This window comes from Emydura macquarii, unplaced genomic scaffold (genome assembly GCF_026122565.2).
Source record: "Emydura macquarii macquarii isolate MOO-44397 ecotype Brisbane River unplaced genomic scaffold, CSIRO-AGI_Emac_v2 contig_383, whole genome shotgun sequence".
Taxonomy (NCBI): domain Eukaryota; kingdom Metazoa; phylum Chordata; order Testudines; family Chelidae; genus Emydura; species Emydura macquarii.
In genome coordinates, this window is record NW_027130520.1 from 726509 (window position 1) to 750132 (window position 23624).

At 38.5% G+C, this 23624-nt stretch overlaps 1 protein-coding gene and 1 long non-coding RNA gene across 3 annotated transcripts in view; one reads left to right on the forward strand and one right to left on the reverse strand.

Moving 5' to 3' along the window:
* Positions 1-22710, reverse strand: part of RUNX1T1 (RUNX1 partner transcriptional co-repressor 1) — a 134338-nt gene extending 111628 nt beyond the window's left edge. Inside the window, exons 1-2 of one of the 2 annotated variants that reach the window (XM_067536356.1) lie at positions 22503-22710; positions 2092-2264 (exon numbers count right to left, since the gene is read on the reverse strand). In XM_067536356.1, the coding sequence (XP_067392457.1) occupies positions 2092-2179 (88 nt within the window). In that variant the 5' untranslated portion in view covers positions 2180-2264; positions 22503-22710. Of the gene's footprint in view, positions 1-2091; positions 2265-14709; positions 14725-22502 lie in introns of those variants that run through there. The other variant, XM_067536364.1, reaches the window with a different exon arrangement.
* Positions 14840-16220, forward strand: LOC137145524 (uncharacterized). Its single transcript, XR_010917675.1, has 2 exons — positions 14840-15043; positions 15760-16220. It is a non-coding gene; the product is annotated as an uncharacterized lncRNA (long non-coding RNA).
* Positions 22711-23624: the final 914 nt, after the last annotated feature.

Sequence of the window (23624 nt, forward strand, 5' to 3'; positions counted from 1 at the left end):
CCACCCCTCCCTGTCCATCTGGGAGGAAGGCCATAAACCCTCACTGTTGCACCTAAAGAGACAGGCTCAAAAACGGGAATTAGCTGTCTCTGGGCCCTACCCCTCAGGCAGGGCTGGGCAAGAAGCAGTCTATCACCTCTGGCCCTGAGGCAGGGCCGGGTAGGTATGCAGTCTATGGCCCCAGACCCTCAGATAGAGCAGCAGTGAGCAAGCAGGACTCCTGAACTACAGTGGAATAGCTGCCGCCTCTGGGGAGGGGTGGCAGGGGGCGTAAGAGGATGTGGGCCCGCCCAACCCCACCATGTCCCAACCCAGGGCCCTAACAGTGGCGGAAAATTCTGCCACAGGGTCAGCAGGGTCCCATCCGAAGCACGTTGACCGAGTATCAGACCACAACACAATCAGACTATTGTCTGCTTTCCCTGGGCTACTTCCTATCATTTCATCATAGGGTACCAGGCTTTCAGAGTCGTCACTGGTGTCCTCTGGGTAGATGGCTAGTGGCAGCCCCAGCAGCTCCTCGATGTCCCAGGAAGCAGACAGCTTGGCAGTTCCTCCTCGGTCTTGATGACGTGGCACTCGGGCTCCAGCTCCTGTGGTGGCAGGGAGACATCCTTCTCCTCCAGCAGCTCTAACCCAACTGAGCTATTGAGCTCTCCCTTTATATTTCCTGTCCCGCCCCTCTGCTTCCAGAGAGGTGGGCGTGGCTGTTCTGGTTCCACCCACAAGGGAGAGGGGAGGGTGCCCTCCCTGTCTGTTCAGAGGAAGGCAATGCCCCCCTCCCCCCCAACCCCCACTACAGTCTTTATTAGATATTGGTACCAACCCGTAAGTGAAATCTTTCTGTTTATAATGTTGACCACGTTACCCAAGGTATTGCAGACAGACCAGCAGGGATTGGTCCCTGACCCATCTCTGTTTTTCATGAGCAACCAGATGAAATCTATACATTTCATCACGCCATTTGAAAAGGCAATATCTTCCAACCTTAATGGGGATGAAATATATCTGTGAAACTGGGATGAAAGTTGCTAGATATATTGCCATTATGGGGCAAAGTTATCTAGAGCATTGAGGTCTTTATTAGATTTCAGAAGACATATGATTCCATTCTTGGCCAACTTTTCAACTTGTTCAGCAAAATTTAAACACAGAATTTACTGGAAGTTTAAGATCACTGGCCAAAATTTTCAAATTCAGGTGCCTACAGTTAGGCACATACATGCGTATTTAGGCACCTTGTTAAGTGGCCTCACTTTCAGCAATTGATGAGCATCTCCGTTTTTGAACTAACAATATTAACAACCACCAGTCAGTGCTACAGAGCATCTATACTTCTACGTCATCTGCCTGAACAAAGAAATGCTCCCATTCTGAAAAGCTCACCTGTGTACTCAGAATTATTTAAATTACATTTAATAAATATTTCGTTATTCTGCTGTTTAGACAACAGTTTCAGAAAACATCTCCTAGTTACAATAAACACAGGAATCATTGTATAGTTTCACACTTTAACTCCAAGTGTTGTTTTACCCGTATCAGATTTATTTTCGAAGTACACCAAGAAGAACTCCATGACAGAAACAGAAAAATATCCAGATTTAATATCTTATTCAAATCTACCATGGATTCCATCTGCAATGCATTTGTCTGAGATCCTATCTACACTGGAAATACATCCATGTCTGCATACCTGGTTACAGTTGCCGCTTCCCCTGTTTGCAAACATTGTTCCAATTCATAATGTTGATGGAACCTTAACCATGCTTCACAACCTGGATAAAACCATGTTTGTAACCTGGTTAGGGGACACCCATATTGTATAAATGTTTTCCAGATGTGGCTGAACTTGTAGAATGGACGGGGCCTTAGGAAGGGGGCCTTATTTTTCCATTTGTCCTGGATTCCTCTCCAATGATATTAAAACGAAGTCATGAGTATGAAACACAAAATTTAATGAAGGTTTTTTAGAGGCTCATATGGGGCTGTAAGAGGAAATTTCTTTTTTTAATTGCAGTCTACAAGGCAAGGTACAGTAATTAAAAATAAGGTATGTAAATTATAAAAATCAAATATTTATCTGTTCCTTACCTTGACAAAATTCAAAGTTCCCTTTTTTCCGGCAGTCACCTATCACTAAACTCAGTGCTCGCCAAGTGTTTCTTTTGACAGATATCATTCTCCACCAATCGCTCTGCTAATTTCCTCTCTCCTTTTCTGACTGGGACAGATATTACGTTCACCAGCCCAGAGATCAATCTTTTCTATTGACAACAACAAATGAAAAAAAAAGAAGCACATATCACAGCCAGTTTGAAGCACCACACCCCTTTATTTGCATAATAGCAGGACTTTTTTAAAAAAGGAACAGAGATAAATGCTGCCATTCTAAAGCAATCATTACCCACATTTTTAAGATAAATAAAGAAGTTTTTTTAAATTGTATTAATTATATATAGAAAAGCTGTTTTATAAGTTAACCCTTTACAATGGTCCATGCTATAGATGGTAATCAAGCAAAGAAAGAATGCATTCTACATGGCAGCATCTCATCCCTAACTCATTTCTCAAAAAGGTGTTTCTAACATATTTCATATGAAGTAAAAATATATACTTTACCTGGTCCAACAGAAGTACTACAGAATCACCTTTTAAACTAGTGTACTATGAGCTTTAGATTACACACAATACTGTTGTTTCTTCTTATATGAGTAAACAGATTCCAAATAATGGGATATCAGAAATTATGCTCCTCCCACCTCTGAAAAACCAACCCAACTGCTACAAAAATTGCATAACAGGACTACTAGAATACATCATAATTAATACTAATCTATATTATAACAGGGAAATCTAGCATTGCTATAGTTAAGATTGTCCACTTTTCCAAGACATTGCTATGCTTTACAGGCCTTTGTAATTATGGCAGGACAGAAAGATTTTCAGAATTAGGCACACACAATTACATGCATGCTTCAATCTGTATGTATATATCTGGTATCTGAGGACATAAATTAGGCTTGCACACAGGTCTGGGCACAACTGCCTGCACATAACTGAAAATCTGGCCCGACCTTTCTTGTGGACTGGATCTTATTGCACAAAATTTCAAATGATTAATTCATATTTACATCAGAAACCATAACCATTTTTTTTTTAATTTCCTGACATTTTAAAGTTACGAGTACAGAATGAAAAAGTTTTCTATTTAAAGTACTTTCTTGAGTTTACACAATTTTGGACTTAGTCCTGAAGCCCTAACACTGGGCTAACTATTGATTTCAATGAAAATTACAATCCACATCAGGATGGCAGTACTGGACCCAAAATTTGGCAACTGTTAAGCTTTTAAGGTAGCATAATCACCTTTGGCATTTTGAAAATGACCTCTATGGCTAGGGTATTCAGCTTGCATGCATTAATTATTTCTACAGAAAGATGTTTATTGCTATTTACCAAACTCCACACTTGTTGCCATATTTACCCAATAGGCAATAAAAAATTCCCTCTTGATCTGTCCTCTAACATAAATGACACGCTTTTTTCAAATGATCCTTAATATAAAACACTTTACGTTTCCATGAGTGTATACAATATTATTGTGAGGTTTTTTTAAATGAACACTTAAGGCCTGATTCTGATACCATTGCTCACAATGAGGAGTACTTTACTGAGCAAGAAGTCCTGTTAATTTCACTGAGATTGTTCTACTCAGCATAAGGATAGCAAAATCTGCCTTGTTGTAAGGGACACATATAAAAACTTGCTCTGAATAACAGTATTGCCTAATAGAATTCCAGGATAACAGCTTGATGTCTATCCTTAATGCAAGTTATAGTGCTATTTCTATAACTTTCAGTAAATAAAGTATGAAAGATCACACACACTTTACAGAGAGACCTTTGTAATTACCTAGGCATACTACAAATGTTTAAGATGTTGTTTCTGCATCCATTACCTAAATCTGGACTTATGCCAGACTTGTAACATTAACCTCATGTTTTGTATTTAACAATGTTATAATTAGTCTTTTAACAGGCTGTATCCATCTTTTGTTAATCTACTAATCTTGCTGCAATAAATATGTTCATTTAGACAACATATAATACTTTATTTGAATCTACTGAATAGTGTATTTCTTTTCACGAAGGAGGAAAAAAATGTTTTTTAAAAAAACTCTTTCTGCACAAGACAATGTATTTTGTGTATCTTCCTTTTGAAAATCAGATCCTCCCATTCTATCTTTTAAAAATATTGTTTTATCTTCCTACTAGTCCTCTGTTCCATTATCTCTCACACCCTTTGTATGTGCTACACTTTCCAAAACGATAATAGTAAATCATAAATCTATGGTGTGGTAATATATGTTAAGTCACTTTTTGCCTCCTGAGTTATAACTCCTGTTGCTAGAATATACAAGCAAAGTGGTCTGAAAGCTAAATTCCACTCAAAGCAGAATTCCTCAAACAATTTGTAGTCCTACAAGACTATTATTAAAAAGGCTCAACATGTTGTATTACCATGGAAATTGTGGAAAACATACATTCCCAAACAAATATTACTTTTTCTCAATGGTATGAAGTAATGAAAACCACATGTGTAAATCTGCGATCCGTGCAGTAGTTCAAGCTGCAGCTAATACAAAATACAGAGAGTGAACTCTGCCATATAAAGGATTCTTGTTACAGAAATATAATGTGAAAACCAGATGCAGACAGAAAACCTTAATCACAGATGGGAATGTAATCACTGGCATACAGAAAACTTTTTTGATCAATCTTAACCATATGCGAAATGTATTTATTTTCTAAGGAATGCAATAACTTGAGAAAGCCTTCTATTTGAATTCGGTTAACCTCATATTCACAGTGCTTTTATCTTACTCTCTTCTCCCCTCAACATATAAACTGAGCCAAAATTTTAAGAGGAAGAGTCATTGGCTCTGGCAAATCATTCTTGTATCAGTTTATCTTTCAAAAATTTAATAGGATGTAAAGACTACACATATCAGAATCAACCTCAAAGAAATCAAGTGCAGTTACCCATTACTATATTTCTCATTTACTGCCAGAAATCCCTTCATCACCTAAGCACACTTCTCTAGAAGATTATATCACCATTTGGTTACATTTTTCCTTTAGCATCATTTGTGATTCTTCAGAAATGCAGCAATAAAAACCTTTTTTAAAATCAACTTGATTTTCAAGTAAAATCTGATCTACCTATTCTGATGAATCTCCTTCCTTTTTTATAAAAAGTAAATGGTTGCAAAAAAGCTGTGTGTCATCTGATTAAAACTTATGTTTCCTCTTGAAGCACATGGCCTTTATTCTGACTATTGGAAAGCATGATAGAATGGTGAGGCGCTGAGCACCTCCAACTCTAACTGACCTCAGTGGAGTCAGTGGGAGTTAAAGACACTCAGCATTTTGCAGGATCTGCCTATATACTACTGATGTTCTTCATTTACATCTTGTCTATTATGTGGCCCAAGACTCGGATCAGATCCTATCCTGTAACTGATGGATGAGGGTAAAGTTGCCAAGCTGTTGGTTTTTATTGCTAGTGAACTCAAAAAGCAATTTCTGTTCAACTATCAAAGAACATGCAAATACTACCATTTTGTGAACTTTTTATTAAAAAATATGTAAATATATTTTTAAATTAGGTTCAGCCCTCAGGCTCCGAACATGTTGCCAGTACAACATAGGTTTATATCATGAGCTATATCATGGAATATCAATCCTATAGTTTATCATCTCCTATAGGTGAGAATTTCTTTTCCCTAAATAGTAATTACTACTGGTCATTAAACTGGACTGTAAACTAAAGACCAATATAAGAATGGGTTGCAAGTTATAAAATATTTTAGAAATGGCTTCAAGAAAATAAAAAAGAAGAAAAAGTAAATGAGTTCTATCACCTTTGGCTTAATGCTAACTCTCATTAGCCTTAGCCTAGGTTAGGCATGTACATCAAGTGGAGGACAGACACTTAACAGCAGTTTCTCACAGGACTCACAGATCCAGCCATGGTTTAACCCAAGGTGCCTTACAAAACATTTGTGCTTAAGTTCTTCTAAGACACTGATGTTCATATCTTTGTGAAGCTTAAAATAAGCTGTTTTCTATGCTTGTAGGTAATTGGCTTTTTTTTTATTAGAATACTTTTTACTCTTATCAGTTTTAAGTATTCTTCAGTTAAAAGGGATGCTTTTTTAAAAAAAAACAAAAAGTCATTTTGCCTATTTTGACATTTTGTTTTGGAGGAAATGCTAGTCAAAACCATTTTCCCAACAATGTGCAGCATTCTACAGCCAAAGCAAAAGTGATGTGTATTTGAACTTGGTATACTTAACTTACTTCAAAACAATTATGCTTAAATTATTAACAATCCCTCTCAGACTTTGACCAGCTTTTTTATTTTAATCTGCACCACTTATACAGTAAAGAATGCAGGACATATTAAATAGGAAAATACAGCCTCCCAGCTGTAAAACAGTTCCATGTAATAAAGCACAGAGAGAACACCATGAAAGCTCTTGTTTTGTGTAATTTGTGTGTGTGTGTGTCTGTCTGTGTCTTTTTTCCTCATCTAATTTCATCTGCGAGAGACTGTCCCTAGAGAATAAGAAAAGAGAGAACCAATTATATCCAGAGGCTGGTTTCTCCAAAATGAAGGCATCTGTTCCATGCCAACGACTTCCACATGGAAGAAAAACAGAACTTTGAAGGCATCTGTGTTCCTGGTTGACAGTCACAGATCTTAGGGTTTACTGTAATTGCCCAGCTGCAAACATGATTTGGTTGCTGCTGTTGTTGTCAGCTGATCTCATCACACACAAAAAAGAAAGCTTAAGCCCGTTTAAAGGGAAAAAAAATCAGTTCTTCTATTGTACCCTGACATTCTTTCCCTTTTGATGAAGGTACCTTTAATGGTGCACCTGATTTTCTTGGTAGAAATTCATTGTAATGACTGTCTAAATAAAGAAGGGAAATTATTTTATTGAGCAAGTTTTCTGCCTAGAGATACTATTTTCTAGGTAAAATTGTTAGTATAAGATGTTCATTACTTGCTAGCATTTCAGTGTGGTATTTCATAGGCATTATTCAGAGTCCAACGTGGTTCACCAACTGCCTAATCCTAAATCTGATCTTCTTCAGATAACAGTCTCATTGAAAACAATGGGACTACTCTCCTGAGTAAGGGCCCTGGGATTTCACATGGAATTCACATGGCACAAATAACTAACGTGATCTTTGTAATTCAAATCACATCACTTTCACCTTATAAAAGAAAAAAATTATAATACAATATATTGGTGTTCAGAACCAAGCTATATTACACTGGGCTTTATGTATATGACATTATGACAACTTCTGATATTTGCAGTCATATACTTGAACTCGTACACACACAAAACTCCTGTAGCTCTTCACTTTTAAAAACTGAAGAAATAGCTAACAAAAGCTTTAGCAAGGGCAGCCAACATCAGACAGTTATGTCCATTTTGAAATATCAAGACCCTTACCAATTCTCCAAAGGCAGACAGCACTACACTGAAACCCACTTTAGGAGCTAAAGACACTAATACTGCAGTTGCAGTGATAATAGTAAAAACCTGAATATTGTAAGTATAAAATAATGTACATACTGTAACCTCCACTTACCATAAAATTAAAGATCATGGCTCCATGGAAGAAATTTTCCTTCCTTTCCTTCAAGATGTTCATATAGTCCTGAAACCTATAGTTCCACCTGTCCTCTCTGATGGAAGTGCCTTGCTCACCCTTCCTTCCTTTGACCAGGATTTCTGTGTGAATCAATGGAATCCACTCTGCAAGGCAGGATACACTCTGCAGGACAGGTGGAATTTTAAGGCCTGATCTTGATCCTTTGAACTCAACAGCAAAACCTCCTGTGAACATCCATGGGAGCAGAGTTGGGTCCTTAAGCCTCAAAGATTGTAATAAATGATATTATTTGATTCTCTCTTAAAGCTGCTGTAGTTTTGTTACTGCAGCTGTACAAACACTATTCTGCAATTCTTAGACCACGTGGCTAACTCAAAAGTATTTTAATGCACTTTCGTGTAATGGTTGAAACCCTGGCTGCACTGAAGTCAATGAGAGTCACCCAAAATGTTTAAATACGCATTACTATATGAACATACATTCTCTGTCACCCATATTTAACTCCCCAACATCACATGCAGTACAGCATGAACAATTCAGTAGGGATGATCATTCATTTTCCATTAAGACCTTAGCTAATGACTTATCCTCACCGAACTTAAGAAAAATAAGAATGTGTGGTACAAGTTAGTTTCTCTTCTGGGGGCAAATGTGAATCCAGTCTGAAAATGGATCCAGCAGGATACTGATAAGATGGGAGAAAGGAGAGACTAGAGACTACCTCCAAAGCAAAGCAAGAGCATTTAGACATTTTTGGAAGAACGCATTTTGATTGGAAAAAAAAAATTTCAACTACAAGAGCTAAATATTGTAACTTCAGCACCAGTATATTCTGCTGATCTTTCCAGCTCATCACTGTGCACATAAAGCATGTATAAAATTCAAAAATAAAGCTACAGTGTGTAGTCACTGACAGGATGTAATCCTTGCTCACTAGCATGGTCATGAAACAGCCCCTACTTAATGTTTCCTAAAAGTCTCTGATTCCACTAACTAAACCCCTTTCTATAACATTCCTCTTAAATACTTTTAACAATGCCATCATTAAAAAAAATAGCATCCGGACACCACTATCCTTTGACAGCACACCCCCAGGTGCCATTATCCATAAAACTTGTTGGCTGCTCTCTCAAGTTTCTGGCACCAGTATGCCTTAATCTCTTTGGCAACAAACTCCACCTGGATGTCACTGGAACTGCTCTCCCTTAATCTCTGTTGGAGCACTTTTCCTAAATATCCTTTGCCATAGTATCATTCCGTCTCTTTTGTAACATTTTAATTATCTCATTTTCTGGCAACAGTTCCCTTCTATCTTCGCTGGCAGTGCTTAAACTGGTCCATGGCAGCTCTTTTCGTGAACTTGTCCAGCACAACTGTTCAAAAATATTATCTTTACATTTAATAAGAGAATTTTTATGACAATATTTTAGCCACCCAAACTGGGTATAAACATGTCCCATAGTTTGAAATTTTATTTTATTTTATCCTACTGATATGACTGAGCCAGTGAGAAGCAAAAATATGGTGGCAGAGTCTTTACCACTTTGATTCTCAACAACACAACACTGTAAGCCTTGGTGTTACCAAAAGCCACATACAAGTGTACTCAATATTACAGCTTGTCATGATGAAATGTTGAAACAGCAGTCTGATCCTGCTGCTACCAGGCAAAGGAGGAAGGATACACAGAAAACAGAGTATTCAAGCAGAGAATGCATTGTGGAAAGTCTTTTGACCTAGCGAATCAAAACATGACATTTGAACCACCACCTAGGGAGGTGACTGTGTGGTCATCATCAGTCAGGCAAGAAATGTAGTCCATTGCTCTTCAAATAAAATGAATCACAAAGGGAACCTGCTTGGTGGTAATGACTAGTACTTATGCAAATTGCATATTAACACCCAGCTAGGCAAATATATTAAAGCCTTCTACAGCTACAGAACTAACTATGGGTCTTGTACAACTGATGTTGTTCATGCAGCCACCTCTCAAAATTCCTGGTTTCTACTCTCTGGCTCAGAATGGCTCTTTCATAAATGAACTAATATTTTGTATTTTGTCACCGGAAGTAGCAGGAGAGAGAAGATTTTTTACATGCCACTGTTTGTGTATTAATTCCACTCCACTAGGTAGAATCTTATTTCTTTCTAGATAAATAATAGCAGCCTAATTATTGAAAGTAGCTATTATCACCTACCATGGGTTTTTTTGTGATGGTTCATTTTATCTTAAGAGCCACAATCTAACTAAAGAAGTGTTGTGGGTTCAGCCGCCTTCTTGACATAAAAGAAGAAATCATGAACCACCTCACGAAGCGTGTACTGTTAATGTACTGCAATATGGAAGCCCACAGTAACACTGTTGTTGCAAAACTACTGCATTTTTCTATTTGTAGGAGCCTTGTGTCTCAGCATACCCTTGAATGATGATAAATTTTCAAGGCAGAAAGTAGAAAAATGGAAACAGAGAACTATAATTTAAATAAGTCAATAAAATAAATATCATATGCTACTCAGACAATTATAAAACAGACAGTTGCTAAATTTCGTTAAAATTCTTGCTGTGAGGATATATCTTGCATATCTATGATACCTTTTATCCTGACGTATCACAAACTGCTTTACAAACACTGAAATATGAACAACATAAAAGGATTATTTCACTTGCCACTGATGGAGTGAAATGTGGCAACTGTTTAACAGTGAACAGCAACCACGTTTTAGGGCAAAAAGTGAGAGAAAACATAGTCCATTTTGTTGAAACTGTTGTGGAAATTTTGATATCCAAGCCAATTTCCAATGTGCCTAATGGTGTTAACTCCCCCTACTGCTGTGAAAAGTACCATGAAATTTTATGGCCAGAAGCAGTGAGCACCTTGGTTTTAAATCTTTTCTGAAAGACAGGACCTCCATTAGCCCACTATCCTGTGACATTAGTTTAGTAATGTCTCCAAAGGGAAAGTTCCATCAACTTAGTCAGCACTATCATTTCACAGTTCCTTGGTCTTCCATCTAAATACTGACCAAGCCAGGCCTTACTTAATTTATGAACTCTGATAGTATCAGATCACAAGTCAGTAAAGCCAGAAGACCTTCCGTCTTCATGAGCTGCCATTCTCCACTTCTTTTTCCTATGTATATAAATCCAACAGAAGATGGGGTTTGATGGGGATTAGATCAGTTGCAGATAAGAATGGGAAGAGAGTTTTGTATTTAGCAGAAGGTTTGTTTCTGTTGGCTATCAGGTGGAAACCACTGTTAAATTTAATTTTTGTTTTTGTAATGTGTGTCAGGGGTACCTAGACCTTTTGATAAATGCTCATTTTTATATTTGTAGAAATCTCAAATAAATAAATATCAATCTCTTTCAGTCAACATAAGGGAGTATGTGTACCTCTCAGTCAGTATTTAACTTTCAGTGTATCTCATTTTGGATTTATCCAAAGAAGCCATATTCTTTAATCCGGCTTTTTGTTTACCTGTGAGTGTTCTTGAGAAGATATTAATTTTTTGCATTTTAAATATGATTAGAGTCTTCTGTTATCAGATTTATTTCTTTAACTGTATTTGTTCATGTGGCATTTAGTGTGTTTACTGTTAAACAAAGTAGTTTTAGCCATAAAATAAGGGACCAGAATCTAGGGCAGTACTGGGTTTTAATTTTTGCAGATTTCTGAAGGTCACTTTGTGACCTGGATGATTCACTTGAATCTCACAGTCAAATATAACTGTAAATACAAATTGGAGCAAAAACCAGAGGCCCCTCTCTAACCCCCACCCCCATGTATTCATGATGTCCAGGACATTGAGTTCCTGGCTAAAAGATCAGAATTCAGCAACTAAAACCTATTTTAAGATTAAAACCAGGAGGAGGCATGTATCCTTCTCTGTGGCAGATAATTATCTGTGTTGCGCTTAGCATGAAATAAAGAAGTAAATGAAAATCTCTCATTCAGTACTGCATATATTTGCATATAGTATTTGTACTTATAACCAAATAAGTGCAGTACAAAAGAGAGCTTTTGTAGGTATCACATTGAATTACCATTCCTGTATTAAAACTCCTAATTAAAACAAAAAAGAAACAACCGCACCACTTTAATAACTCAAAAAAGGGAATATTCTTCCCTAGAAAGATCTCTGTTAAAATGCTCACTCCTTCCTCCCCACAACCACTGTAGTGCTTTCCATGTTCATAAAACTCACTTGATTTGCAGCACTACAGAAGCGAACATTTTTGTATGTAAGCATTCAAGCATAATTTAATCATTTTATGTAAGCATGGAAAAAGTTGAACTGAAAGCCCCATTAACTAAAACATCCTTGATTAGCTAAAACTTAGATTTGCAGGTATAAGAAGAATGAAATAAGCCAAAGAATGCTCTCCGGTCTCTGAAATATCCTTAACTTTACGTACGACATCTTGACAATAAGTAAGAGATATATTGTTGGAACAGATAAGCAATTAAAATAATTGTCTTATAAGTTTTTTTGTTTGTTTTTTTAAATAAAATGTATTCCCTAAGTTAAATCTTTTTAACACTATACTGATATTTGGCTACCAATACCATTTTTATAGTCCAGCAAGATAAAGTCCTAATTACATAATACCATTTTATTTGCACAAGATAACATTTCCAATAAACAAAAATGCACATTAGGCAGGAGATTTTTCAGAATAGGTTTTTTTTAAATAACCCACTTGCATTAACAAAAGACTGCAGTGCTTCCAAATTATAGGGTGTTATTTTTAGTGGATGTAGTTCAATATTCATATTGGAGCAGATGTAACAGTTTAACAAAACAGCTCTTCAAATCCTGCACAAATTGAAAACAGGAAAACTGATTGCATTTTCTCTTATCACTTTCCTTTTCTGAATTGACACTTCTGGCCTTCTGAAAATTTAGACATGGCTTTCATCTCAACAGCACCTGCTGATCAAACAGAAACCTAACATCTTCATGAAAATGGTATAAAGGACTAGTTTTCTCCTGACCATCTTTAAGGGCATCTGCAGGCCACTTGAAGGCAACAATTGTTGTGTAGATGGAACACTCAGAATACATTCCATATTTTCATTAAACTCACTTTTAAAAATGAATTAAATCACTAAAGGCTCTTTCACATTAGCTCACGGTTTGCTTTAAATGAATTTGTCTCAATGTCTGCCTTACACTGATGGATTGCATTCTTCAGGCAGATTTGGCAGAATAACTAAAAGATTTTGAAATTATAAGGCATAGCATATATTTTGTGGTCATTAAGTCATTACAAATACTTAGATTACTCTATATCTCTCTATGTATAAATATGTACATACAATATTATTTATAATGGGTGAAAATGAAAACAAATCTAATACCATAATATTCATTCTGTATATAACCCCTTCTGCTTTACCCTAAGGGAATGATGGAGGCTGGGGGAGGGGAATCCAAACTGAACTCATTTTAAAGTTGTCTTTTGTTTTCTTACACAATCTACATATCAGGTGTAGGTCTAGCAGGTGCTTTGGAGCTACCAATGCTGTGGTGAACAGATGTCATCATAGACAAATATGGTAAATTACCCCATCAGCCATTCAGTTCAAATATACTTATGTGCTTGATGCAAAAGTGTGAAATATCTGAATGTGTATATAAAAATGAAACATGAGTATGTTGTTATCCTCTCTGCTTCTGAGCTGGTAAAGTCTGAAGAGCAGCAGCAGGTAGCAAGGACCTTCTTTCCTTCTGCATAATTCTTAATGTAATTAAAGATCCTTCTAAGACCTGCTATGTGTCAGTTTTTAACTGATAGAGCCCTAACCCTTCTGAAGTACTCTGCTACCATCCATTACCATTCTGCTTCAGTGATAAGGTAACCTGACGGCAGAGATGACATACAGTAATATATGTGCCACTCTAGCCAGTTGGTTTGTGAATTTCAGTGTTTCATCATGCTCACTGAGGCAATCACAAACCTGAAATGTCAATATGTTCAGTCAATGGAAGGAAAATAATGGGACTCTATTGTCTTACCCTATCGATCTGCTGCTGTCAACAAGGATACATGCCCCCCTGGCTTTAAACAAATTTTAATTAGGCTTTTAGTTACTGGATCATATCTATCTATATATGCAAACATTTCACAAAGTGATGCAGCAACAGAAAGATTTTAAACTTTTATGCACATTTTAAATGACCAATCGTTGATTTCTGTTTCATAAATAACTCCTTGGAAGGAGATTTTTAGAAGACCACACACACAGTTTGCATTCATGCCTACATCAGGTAATTTTAAACTGATGAAGAATTCTCTTTTGTAAGTAAATCAAAACTACCAAACTTCTAAATATATACAATTTCTCTTAGAGGAATGGCATTCACCTTTAGCACCCTCAAAGTTGAGACGTCGCCAATAAAACAATTTAGACAGTTAAAAAATTATTACTAAATTAGTGTTTCCTATTACAAATGTGGATGGTAACAATTATCTGTCCCTCGCCTCCCCAAGCAAGCCACACTTGGAGTGCAAACAAAAAGCAGACGTCTCATTTAGCACCCTCCTCCTTGGGATGTTATTTATTTGTTGTGTGGTGTAGTGGACTCCCCCCCTTCCCCATCAGTGTGTGCACCTACAGAAACTCTGCTCGCCTTTCCAGCAAAAAAAAAAAAAAAAAAAGTGTGTGTGGGGGGGGGGAGAAGGGGTTAGTAGGTGGAAGATAAAACACTGGAGTCCTTCCAAATCAATCACAAGCCTCAGCAGCTCGCTCTCTCCCTCTGAAGACAGCCTATTTTCTACCCATTCGCACCTAATAAAATAGCTAATCAAGTCGTTATGCCGCTTATTTGCCGCCCCCATCTAATGGTTTTAAAGTCCAGGCGAGAGCTGCTCTATTGTTCGCCCGCAGCCCCCCTTCTCCCTCCGGTGCCTGGCGCTTCCCAAAGCCCCTCCAGCCGGGGCCGAAAGAAAGCCGGGGCGAGATAAGGGGGCCCTGGCCGAGCCGGGCCGGGCCGAGGGGGTTCAGCTCACCTTCGCGGGTCCTGGCTGAACGGCGGAGCGCCAGCGCCAGCGCCCGGGCCAGGACCGCTGCCTCCCAACCCCGCGCAACAAAAGGCGGCGGCGGCGGTTGCTCCCTCCCGCCTCTCCCTGGCCAGGCTAATCTCCCCGTGTCCATTCTCCGCCAGCGACGAGGCGGAGATACGAGGCTACATCTTTACTCCGCCGGGCTTCTAACGACTTCCCCGTCGCTTTGAGAGATGGGGGGGGGGCCGGGGGAGAGAAACGAGAGCCCCCCCGCCTCCTGCTCCCCCCAAACGCCCGGAGCGGGCTGTTTTCACTAAACGCCCATCGCCGCTTATCGGAGGTAAAAGGCTTGTCAGGCGCGAGAGCCAGGCACCGGGCGGGGTGATGAGGGACGGTATCAGCGCGGCCCAGCTGGAGGCAGGGAAAGTCTCCGCGGGAGGGGGAGCGACCCCCAGAGCCGAGCTGCTCCTGCTGGGAGTGGCAGCTGCCTGGCCCACACAGGCCTCCTAGTTGACAAGGCAAGAGCCGGCCTGTGAAGGCCCAGCCCAGCTCAGCTCTCTCACTGGATGGAGAGAGGTCAGGTCTCGCTTTTATGTGGGGTGGGGGATATATTCCGCCCTGGCAGGCCTCTCCCCAGTTCCCCTCTTCTTTGCAGAGGGGAAGGGGATGGCCCTGGGATTAGGGGTGCCCTCCTTTTTGGATGCTCAGGCAAAGTCTGACCTGAGTCTGGTTCTGAAAGTCTCGCCCTCTGCCAGCTCTTCAGCCAGGCAGGAGGATCTCCTGCCTCCTCCTCCTTCAAACTGCCCTAACTTAAACCAGGCCAGTGCAAACCCTGCCCAGCAGGCTAAAGTAGCTTTGGTACTCAGGTCTGTAGAGCTCACTCATCTAACTAACCCCAAGCGGGAGCTCTCCACCAAAGAAAGCAGCTTCCCCTGTGATTTCTTTGAGTTCATTTATAATTGATGGAAGTTCTCTGTCTCTCTGATCCTACCATGCAAGTAGGAGAAATGCTAAGGTACCAACATGGCTCCTGAATGTTTTTATTTGTTTCTACAGTTCCCGGTTTGTTTGGGGAGCATCTGATACAAACTGTTCACACTGCAAAGAGTTGCCCACACCAGACATAGCAGATATGAATTATTGTGTGGCTGCAACTCAGCGCAGCACAATGATGAACCAGACCATGTCCTATAGCAAACAGATTAGTTTCTTTAAATATATGCACCCACAGTTCATTTTAATTTTTAAAAAGCTGATTGGATGAATCCAAGAGGCTATCGTTAGGTATTGGAAGGGCTGTATACACACCACAAATGGAAGAAGCTAGCAGAATCACTATACAAAGAGCAGGTTATTAGGCTAATCTTCACACTCAAGTCTAAAAGTAAAACAGTTCTCTCTAGTAACATTAATTTATTTTTAAGGAAGTGTGCTTTTCTTGACTGTCTGGGGAACAGCAAAGTGAAGGCTGAGAGCGGGACAATGGCAGCGAGTGGGGAGAGAGAGGCAGGCATTGTTTTGTGAAGCACTCCTTCCAAAATCACTAGCCAAAATAGCAAATTTTTTCCACAAGAACAGAAATAAAGGGAATTTGACACATAATCCACAGTGAAAAGCAGAACCTATATGGGGGGAAGGGCATGTGTGTGAAAATTGTGTCATTGTAATGAATGTCAGATAAAAAAGGGTCTGTCACAAATCCTCCACTAATCCAATAATGTGAAAACCTCTTGGTATCACTGAGACATAGCGTAAGGTAAATTTTTATTCTTCATAAATCGCTGCAACTATATAGTTAGTCCTAGAAAGACAGCAATTTGGCAAATTTTCCTAATACAAAAGGCATTTGATTCTACAGTGAAGATAATCAGTGAATTTTACATATCTAATTTAACACCTGATCTTTAGATAGTTTGTTTTCTACTCTCAAAAAGAACCACCTTTCCCCCACTTTCTATAGTTGTCAGTTACATGACAACCATATTGAGGAGTAATCAGACAAGTCATACTAAAACAAAAGTTAGCCAATACATTTGAAGCATGGGCTTTTTGCAGTTAATGATATATTCTGTGCAATTTTAGGGTAAGTTAATTTAATTAACTCAATCTGAAAGGTACCACTGCACTTTCTTCCTGCTAATGTTCTCTCAAAATATTATCTAAAAACAGGGGATGCTCTATTTATTCTAGAAATTTTAGGTTTTTTCCTCCAATACTATACCATGAACTAAATAAGATCTGTCAACCCCTTATTTTCCAGAGTTACTATATATGCCTCAGATATACATTGATATTTTTGGCAAACAGTTTTACTATAAGAGAGGCATAATTCTCTAGTGATAAAAATACAGTATCCTTTCTAAACTAAACAATTTTCTGTGAAACGCTCGCAGTTAAACATAAAGCAGTGTATGGTAATATGATCAGAGTATAAATGTATAACAGAAGCAGCGTTCCATAATCACAGCTGTCTCGAAGTCCAAACTGGAGGCTAAAAATCTTAATTTCAATGGGCTGTTTCTTAATAATGGGTTACCTTCCTATAAAGCAAAGTCCATCCAGCAGATAAGTTTTGAAGCATTAAAATAGATAAAAATCTAACATGTTCTTTTTTGCATTGAATATGTGAATTCTAGCATGCTATAATGTGAGAATTCCAACATATGACCATTATGGCATAATATCTCATTGCTCAGCTTGTCATTACTTCACTTGTAATTCTTATGTTAATTATGTTCATAATTACTATAAACAGATGTGGTAGAAATTCATGTGACCTTTTACTGCAGAATGCATTTCTCACCCCTTTCACTTTATTTTATCACATATATGAAACCAAATTAAAGAAAAAGCTATTTTGACATTCTATGTATGTACCTATTTAAAATTAAACATACATTTTTCTCATATCCTTCAGTCAGAGGACCTTCTCTATGCCAGTACAATGAAATGAGAATTAAATGTAAAGTCTATTCTGATATATATGCTTAAAGCCTGTGATTAAAATGAATATTTTTACTAAACTGAGCTAAACCCGTAACTGAAGCCTAGAATACAAATGGAGTGTTGCATCTTTATTCAGCACCTTTGTTAATGCATCAGTATTCTGCTTCACAATTACAAGTGCATGACAGACATACAGCAATTTATTTTACTCACAACCCAAGCATCACCCTCCGTACATAAACCACATTTACAATAAAATCACTATGGATTTCATTAGCAGAAAGCCTACTCAAATTTCATTTCTTTGGCCCTAATCTATAATTAGTGTGGACAGACAGGTGCAAACCCTTCTCTTATACAGATGGCTACTGGAAATGGTGCAAAGTAGCACCTTCTGTTTAAACAACACACAGATAACCTGCTCTGCTCTTATCACTTACAATTACCTCCATTATACTGAACTAATGTTTACTTTAATGACATGTCCACTGTTCCCTAAACACTATTTAGAAACTTTTATATCAATGGCAAAAAGATGAAGATGTAAGTCAATGTCTTTCAGATTAAAAGTAATCATTTGTTCTGAAATCAAGTTCCTCTTTTTCAGAATAGCTTCCATTTAATTTCTTCATTTGATTTTAACACCTGGTAGTCATTTTTCTTAACATGCAAAGTCATATATTGTACTTTTTTCTGAGATATTTATGTTTCCATAAATTGAACTAGACTAATCCAGTATCAAATAAACAAGAGCAGAATAATGTAGTTTTTAAAACATGTCTTTAAACTGTAATATTTAAATGTAAACAATGCAACCAGGATTATATTGAAGTTTAGTTTTGAAATTTATATTGTTGGTTGCACATTTAATCTCCCTAAATCTTTCATTTTATCAGATTTGTACATGTAAAAGGAGATTAAGAAATTTTAGACTGTTCTTTTAAAAACTTGTTTATACTTTTTAATACTGATAGTATTTTCAATGCTAGTGATTGTTTAAACTCCTACAAATATCTTTATCTAGTTACTAATTAGTCTGTGTGAAACATACAGGACATTGCTAACTGCTTGGCTACAAGTTTTTGAATTGAGACAGATTTAAAAGGAATTTCCTCTACATGCCTTTAACCATACCATGAGAATAATCTTTATAAAACAGCAAGTACATGTTTTATTTCAGCTGATAAATTGTCATGCATAGATCAAGAAGCCTTAAGTTCCTACAAAACAAAGAAAAAGCTTTAAAAAAATTAATTGTGAAGCCATTGCACCCTCCTTTCCCCCTCCAAAGCAACTTATTAATATTACTTTTCAATTAGCTAAAGATTTAACAGTAATGGACTGTAGCAAGTGGATTTGAAAGATGAAAATGACAATTGTAACTGCCTTTCCTCTCTCCCAAGTGCAAATACTGCAGATGCATATTTTTCCAAAGTGCCTGGCTATGAGGAGCTGTGCAGTCTGCATAGAACCTCAATGAAGCAGGCTCTGCATTCAATGCCTGCCAGCTGAAGTTCATTTCAGAGAAGTGAGAAACAGGATTTGACAAGAAAGAATGTCTGGAGTTGACTAGTCATTGACTGACCAGCACACCAGGTGGAGGGTTTTTTTTAAATTTTATTTTTATTTTTCCCCTATAAACAATAGTTTTAGCATCAAACTCTGTGTACGCACAAGCATACACAGTGTTAAGTATACACTGATGTGACATAGTGTGATGACTTTGGCAAAAAAAATTGAATCAACATTAAAGTGGTCACAAATGGCAGAAGGCAACATTTTACTTAAAAAAGATTTTGGAAAATATTTAAAAGCTTGAAGGCTTTGAAGAAAAACAACTTGTGCAGCAGTTGCCAACAAGCAGTGACCTAACACTGCTGTCTGCATTCCATTACAAACCATTTTAATAGTTTAGAAACAAAGTGTAGCGTTAGGTATTATTTCAAGCATTAAGGCTAAGCTTTTCAGTAAGGAGCACTGCTGTCTTAAATACTCCTTGTCTGGTTTCAGCTTGCCAGTTGACAATTTTATGTTACTTGACCATTGCATAATTGAACTTTATATTGTGGTGAGGGGAAAAAACTGATGCATGAGCCAGAGTAACAATGATTACATTACAAGCTCAAACTTGATAAGCTGATCAGAAAAGTTCTCAATAATCAAATAAGATAGCTGCCTAATTAAAAGGCTTAATAGTGAGACAGAAAGATAGCTGATATACATAATGTAACTATTATAAAATAGGATGTTTATACTAAAGACATTTTCAGATAATTTTTCATAGTATTTTTTTAAGTGGGAACCCCAGAAATACATGCTGCTAAAAACAGAACATATAAACAAGGCAGCTGAACTTTAATAGTCACTCATGCTCAAGGAAATTCCCTGATCATATTGGATTTCCTAAGGAAATCAGCCCGGAACAAACTGAATGAGTTTTCAGACTTCCACTGAAAAGGTCAAGCATCAGATTTAACAACCGTTAGAAACCAGTTTCATCATTACTCTGTTATCCAGATTCACTAGAACCATTAATACCAAGCCAGATCAGGACATCTAGATGATAGAATTAAAAGCTACAAAAGTCTGAAAATGTCTCATCTAGGTTAGGATAAACCTTTTGCTTCAACCTATTATGATTAATAAAAACAAAGCTGCTTATTTAAACTTTCCATTGCATTCTGTCAGGATGTGGAACTGGAGGAGAATGGGATACATCCTGCAAACAGATTAAAAAAACTACATTCACCTTTATTTTTTTTTAAGAAATACAATAATAATGTTTCTAGTTAGACAGCACAAGATTAAAAAAAATTTAAATCCTTCAAAATTTGTGCAGGTGTTAAAATAAGTTTAAAAAAAAAAAGTCAAAACAGATTAAAGTTAGTCCAAAAATGGAAAAAAATATATCTTGCTTTGGTCAGCAACTTAGACCACCATCAGTGGATAAATCAATTTACAGCAGCTGTGGACAGCCATTTAAGTCTGGGGCCTGAACAGATTAATTAGGGGAAGCCATGTAAAAAGTTAAAGGGGTCAGAGTTACATTAAGTACATGAATTTTTGCTGGAGCAAACCCTTACTACTACATTCCAAGACTCAGAAAACATCCTCTTGGTTAGTCAAGGGTATGCCTGTAGCTTAATGTTTGGTAAGGTAACTTCATTTGAAATATTTCTGCAGAAGATAGCGTTTTTTCAGGTAGATTACTTTTATGAGTATGTACTTAGCTTCGCCCAAATGTTATAGATCATGCCAAACTAGGAGTGATTTTTTACATCACACTCTGTCTTTACTTTTAATATCTGAGTAGGAGATTTAGGATATTTAGAGATATACTTCTGTGTATTATATACACATATTAATAAATATTTGCCCATAACTTTAAAGTTCATATACTACCAGAACAAATACAATATTATTTCCAATTTTGTCCTATTTTACAATAGGAAGCTTGCTAGTTCTTTTTGGAAGGTTTGCTTTTATGTACCATTTTACCAGAATCCCGCATTTGAATGATTTACATACACAATCTGCATCTTTAGCCCTATGTGAGGATGGGCTGGATAGAATAATAGGTCTTTTCCATCGCTACATTTTTCGATCCTATACAATTCAAAGACAGCAGATATAAATGGATAGTCATTAGGATTTTAGCATATCCTTTATCTGCCAAGAAGATGGTATGATCCTTGACATGCAGGGTTGCTAAACATTATTATGAATGTTGATACTCCTTCCTCCATTTAATCTGGGGATGTTCACTACTGCTGCAAATCGATTCATCCGAGGATGATGACTGGGATTCCGGACTAAAAATAGCTGGAGAGCAATTTTGGGGGGAGGTGGGGATAAGGATGTTTTTAATCTAGCTTTACCTTCTTTCTCTCCAAGTTAACTTTCTACCCTTTTTTGATGGAAAAGCATTTCAGTCTGTGTCACTGTTTCTTTATCTAATTTGGAATGACAGGAAGGTACAGTTTGTATGCATACATTTCACTGTCAATTAACGTATAATGTAGTCTCTGCATCGGGGATGCCACAGTTAAGGTTGAAAGGCCATTCCAGTCTAAACCCTGTTTAGACCCCTTAAAACTTTGTCACTAATGAAGGGACTCGAATTCATCAAAAGTCTAACACTCATCTAACTCATCCGGATCAGGGTTCTGCATTCTTTGATCTCCCTTACTGAAAAGCTAAATAATGAATTACTGGAATTAAACCTTTGGAATCTGATTCAAGATTAGCAGAGTAAAATTGTGTTGCAACTTTGGAAATGCAAGAATAATGCTGCCGCGTCGTTTTAGGAAGCGGATAGATTTTCAAGATTGCAATGCAGTTAAATGCGATGTGCACTGGCTGAAATATTTCTTGCAAAATAGCCAGCAGCGATGTTGCCAACTCTACATAAACCGACTATTGTAACGGGAAGGGGGGTGGGGGGAAACACCCGAAATATTTCAGGCACTCTAGATCACACTGGCTAGCGCTGTGGTCTTTGCGAGAGAAAAGCAGATCCTAAAACGAGACGAACACTCTGGCACGGAAGATGACAATGAATTTTGCTTGAAAATGCTAATTTCCCTGCAAAACTGGGTGGTTTTCCTTCTGCACTCTGAAGAATTAGTACAGAATTGTACGCGGGGCTGGTGCATGCAATTCTAACCCTGCAGCGTCGCTCCGAGTGGGTTAGTTACAGCCAGGAGAGCCCTTGCGTTAGACCGACCCTAAAACCAATCCCACAAAAGGAAAGGAACAGAATGGGGAGACCGACTGCTCCCTACCCCCACCCCGTGCTCTGGGCCCGGGGCTGCAGCGCTGACAAGCCCCTGCGCGCCCTTCTCGGTACTTACACTGAAAGGGGCCGGAGAGTCCCACCATTCGCCACAGGCTGTGAGCTGAAAATAAAAGTTCCCGTCCTCCTTGGGGGAGAGCCGCCAGCCCAGGCTGCTGGAGGGGAGAGGGAGTGGGAGAGGGGAATGCAGTGTAATACAGTTTCCCTTCCCAGTCCCTCTGATCCACGTCCACAAAAAAGTCAAAACGAGCCGAGAAGGAACTCCAGCCGCTTTTCAAAGAGGGAGCGGTGCGAGAGAGACGACTGGGTCCAGGAGAAAGGAGCGAGAACCACAAATAAAACAAAGTCTCCAAGTGAAGATAATGCCCGGGTCCCTTTCTGTTGCTGCTGCAGACAAATGTGCTCTGGAGTGCAGGGAATTGCTACTGTCAGTGGTGGTGTCTCTGGCTGTCTCTCTTTAAGAAGGCGATGCATAGATTTGCAGGACTGCCTTGTGTCTGCCTTGGAAGAGAAGCTCCATGCAATGTCTGTGCAGATCCGCCTGCAGAAAGACTCCGCTGTGTCTGTGGCTCTCTCTCTGCTACCAGCCACCTCTAAAGTCAAACAGCATACTGCAAACAGCCGGCCTGGCTCCGCTACCCAGGTGCAGGGGGGGAGGGCTTAAAGCAGTGGGAGGCGGTAGAGGTAGGAGACATCTGTGTCGTGAGGAGGTTAGTAGGGGTCAAGTATATGTTAACAATAGGCAAGCACAGTCCCTCTTGGGCAGTCTTCCTACTCTTTCTTTCTTTCTCTTTTACTGGGTGGACACGTAACTTGCTCCTTAATGATGCCTTCCCAAGGCTGCCTGCTTTAAGAGTCCAGACTGCCCTGCAGTAACCCAAGACAAACACTTTCCCTAGCCATCTGGAGAGCTCCTGGCTTCTCTGCCTGTATCTCATCACTGTCTGAAGAGACAGCACTGCTAGAAATCAAGCCACTCTCAGATCTACTCTCTAATCCCCTTCTGTTAGCTGATTTTCAGTCAGACTATTTGCTTTCACATTAGTTAATAGCCTTAGAGAAAAACAATCATCATTTTCTTTTTCTCTTTGTTTTTCACTCTTTCTAGAGCAGTGGTTCTCAACCAGGGGTACATGTACCCCTGGGGTATGCCGAGGTCAGCCAGGGGGGTACATCAGCT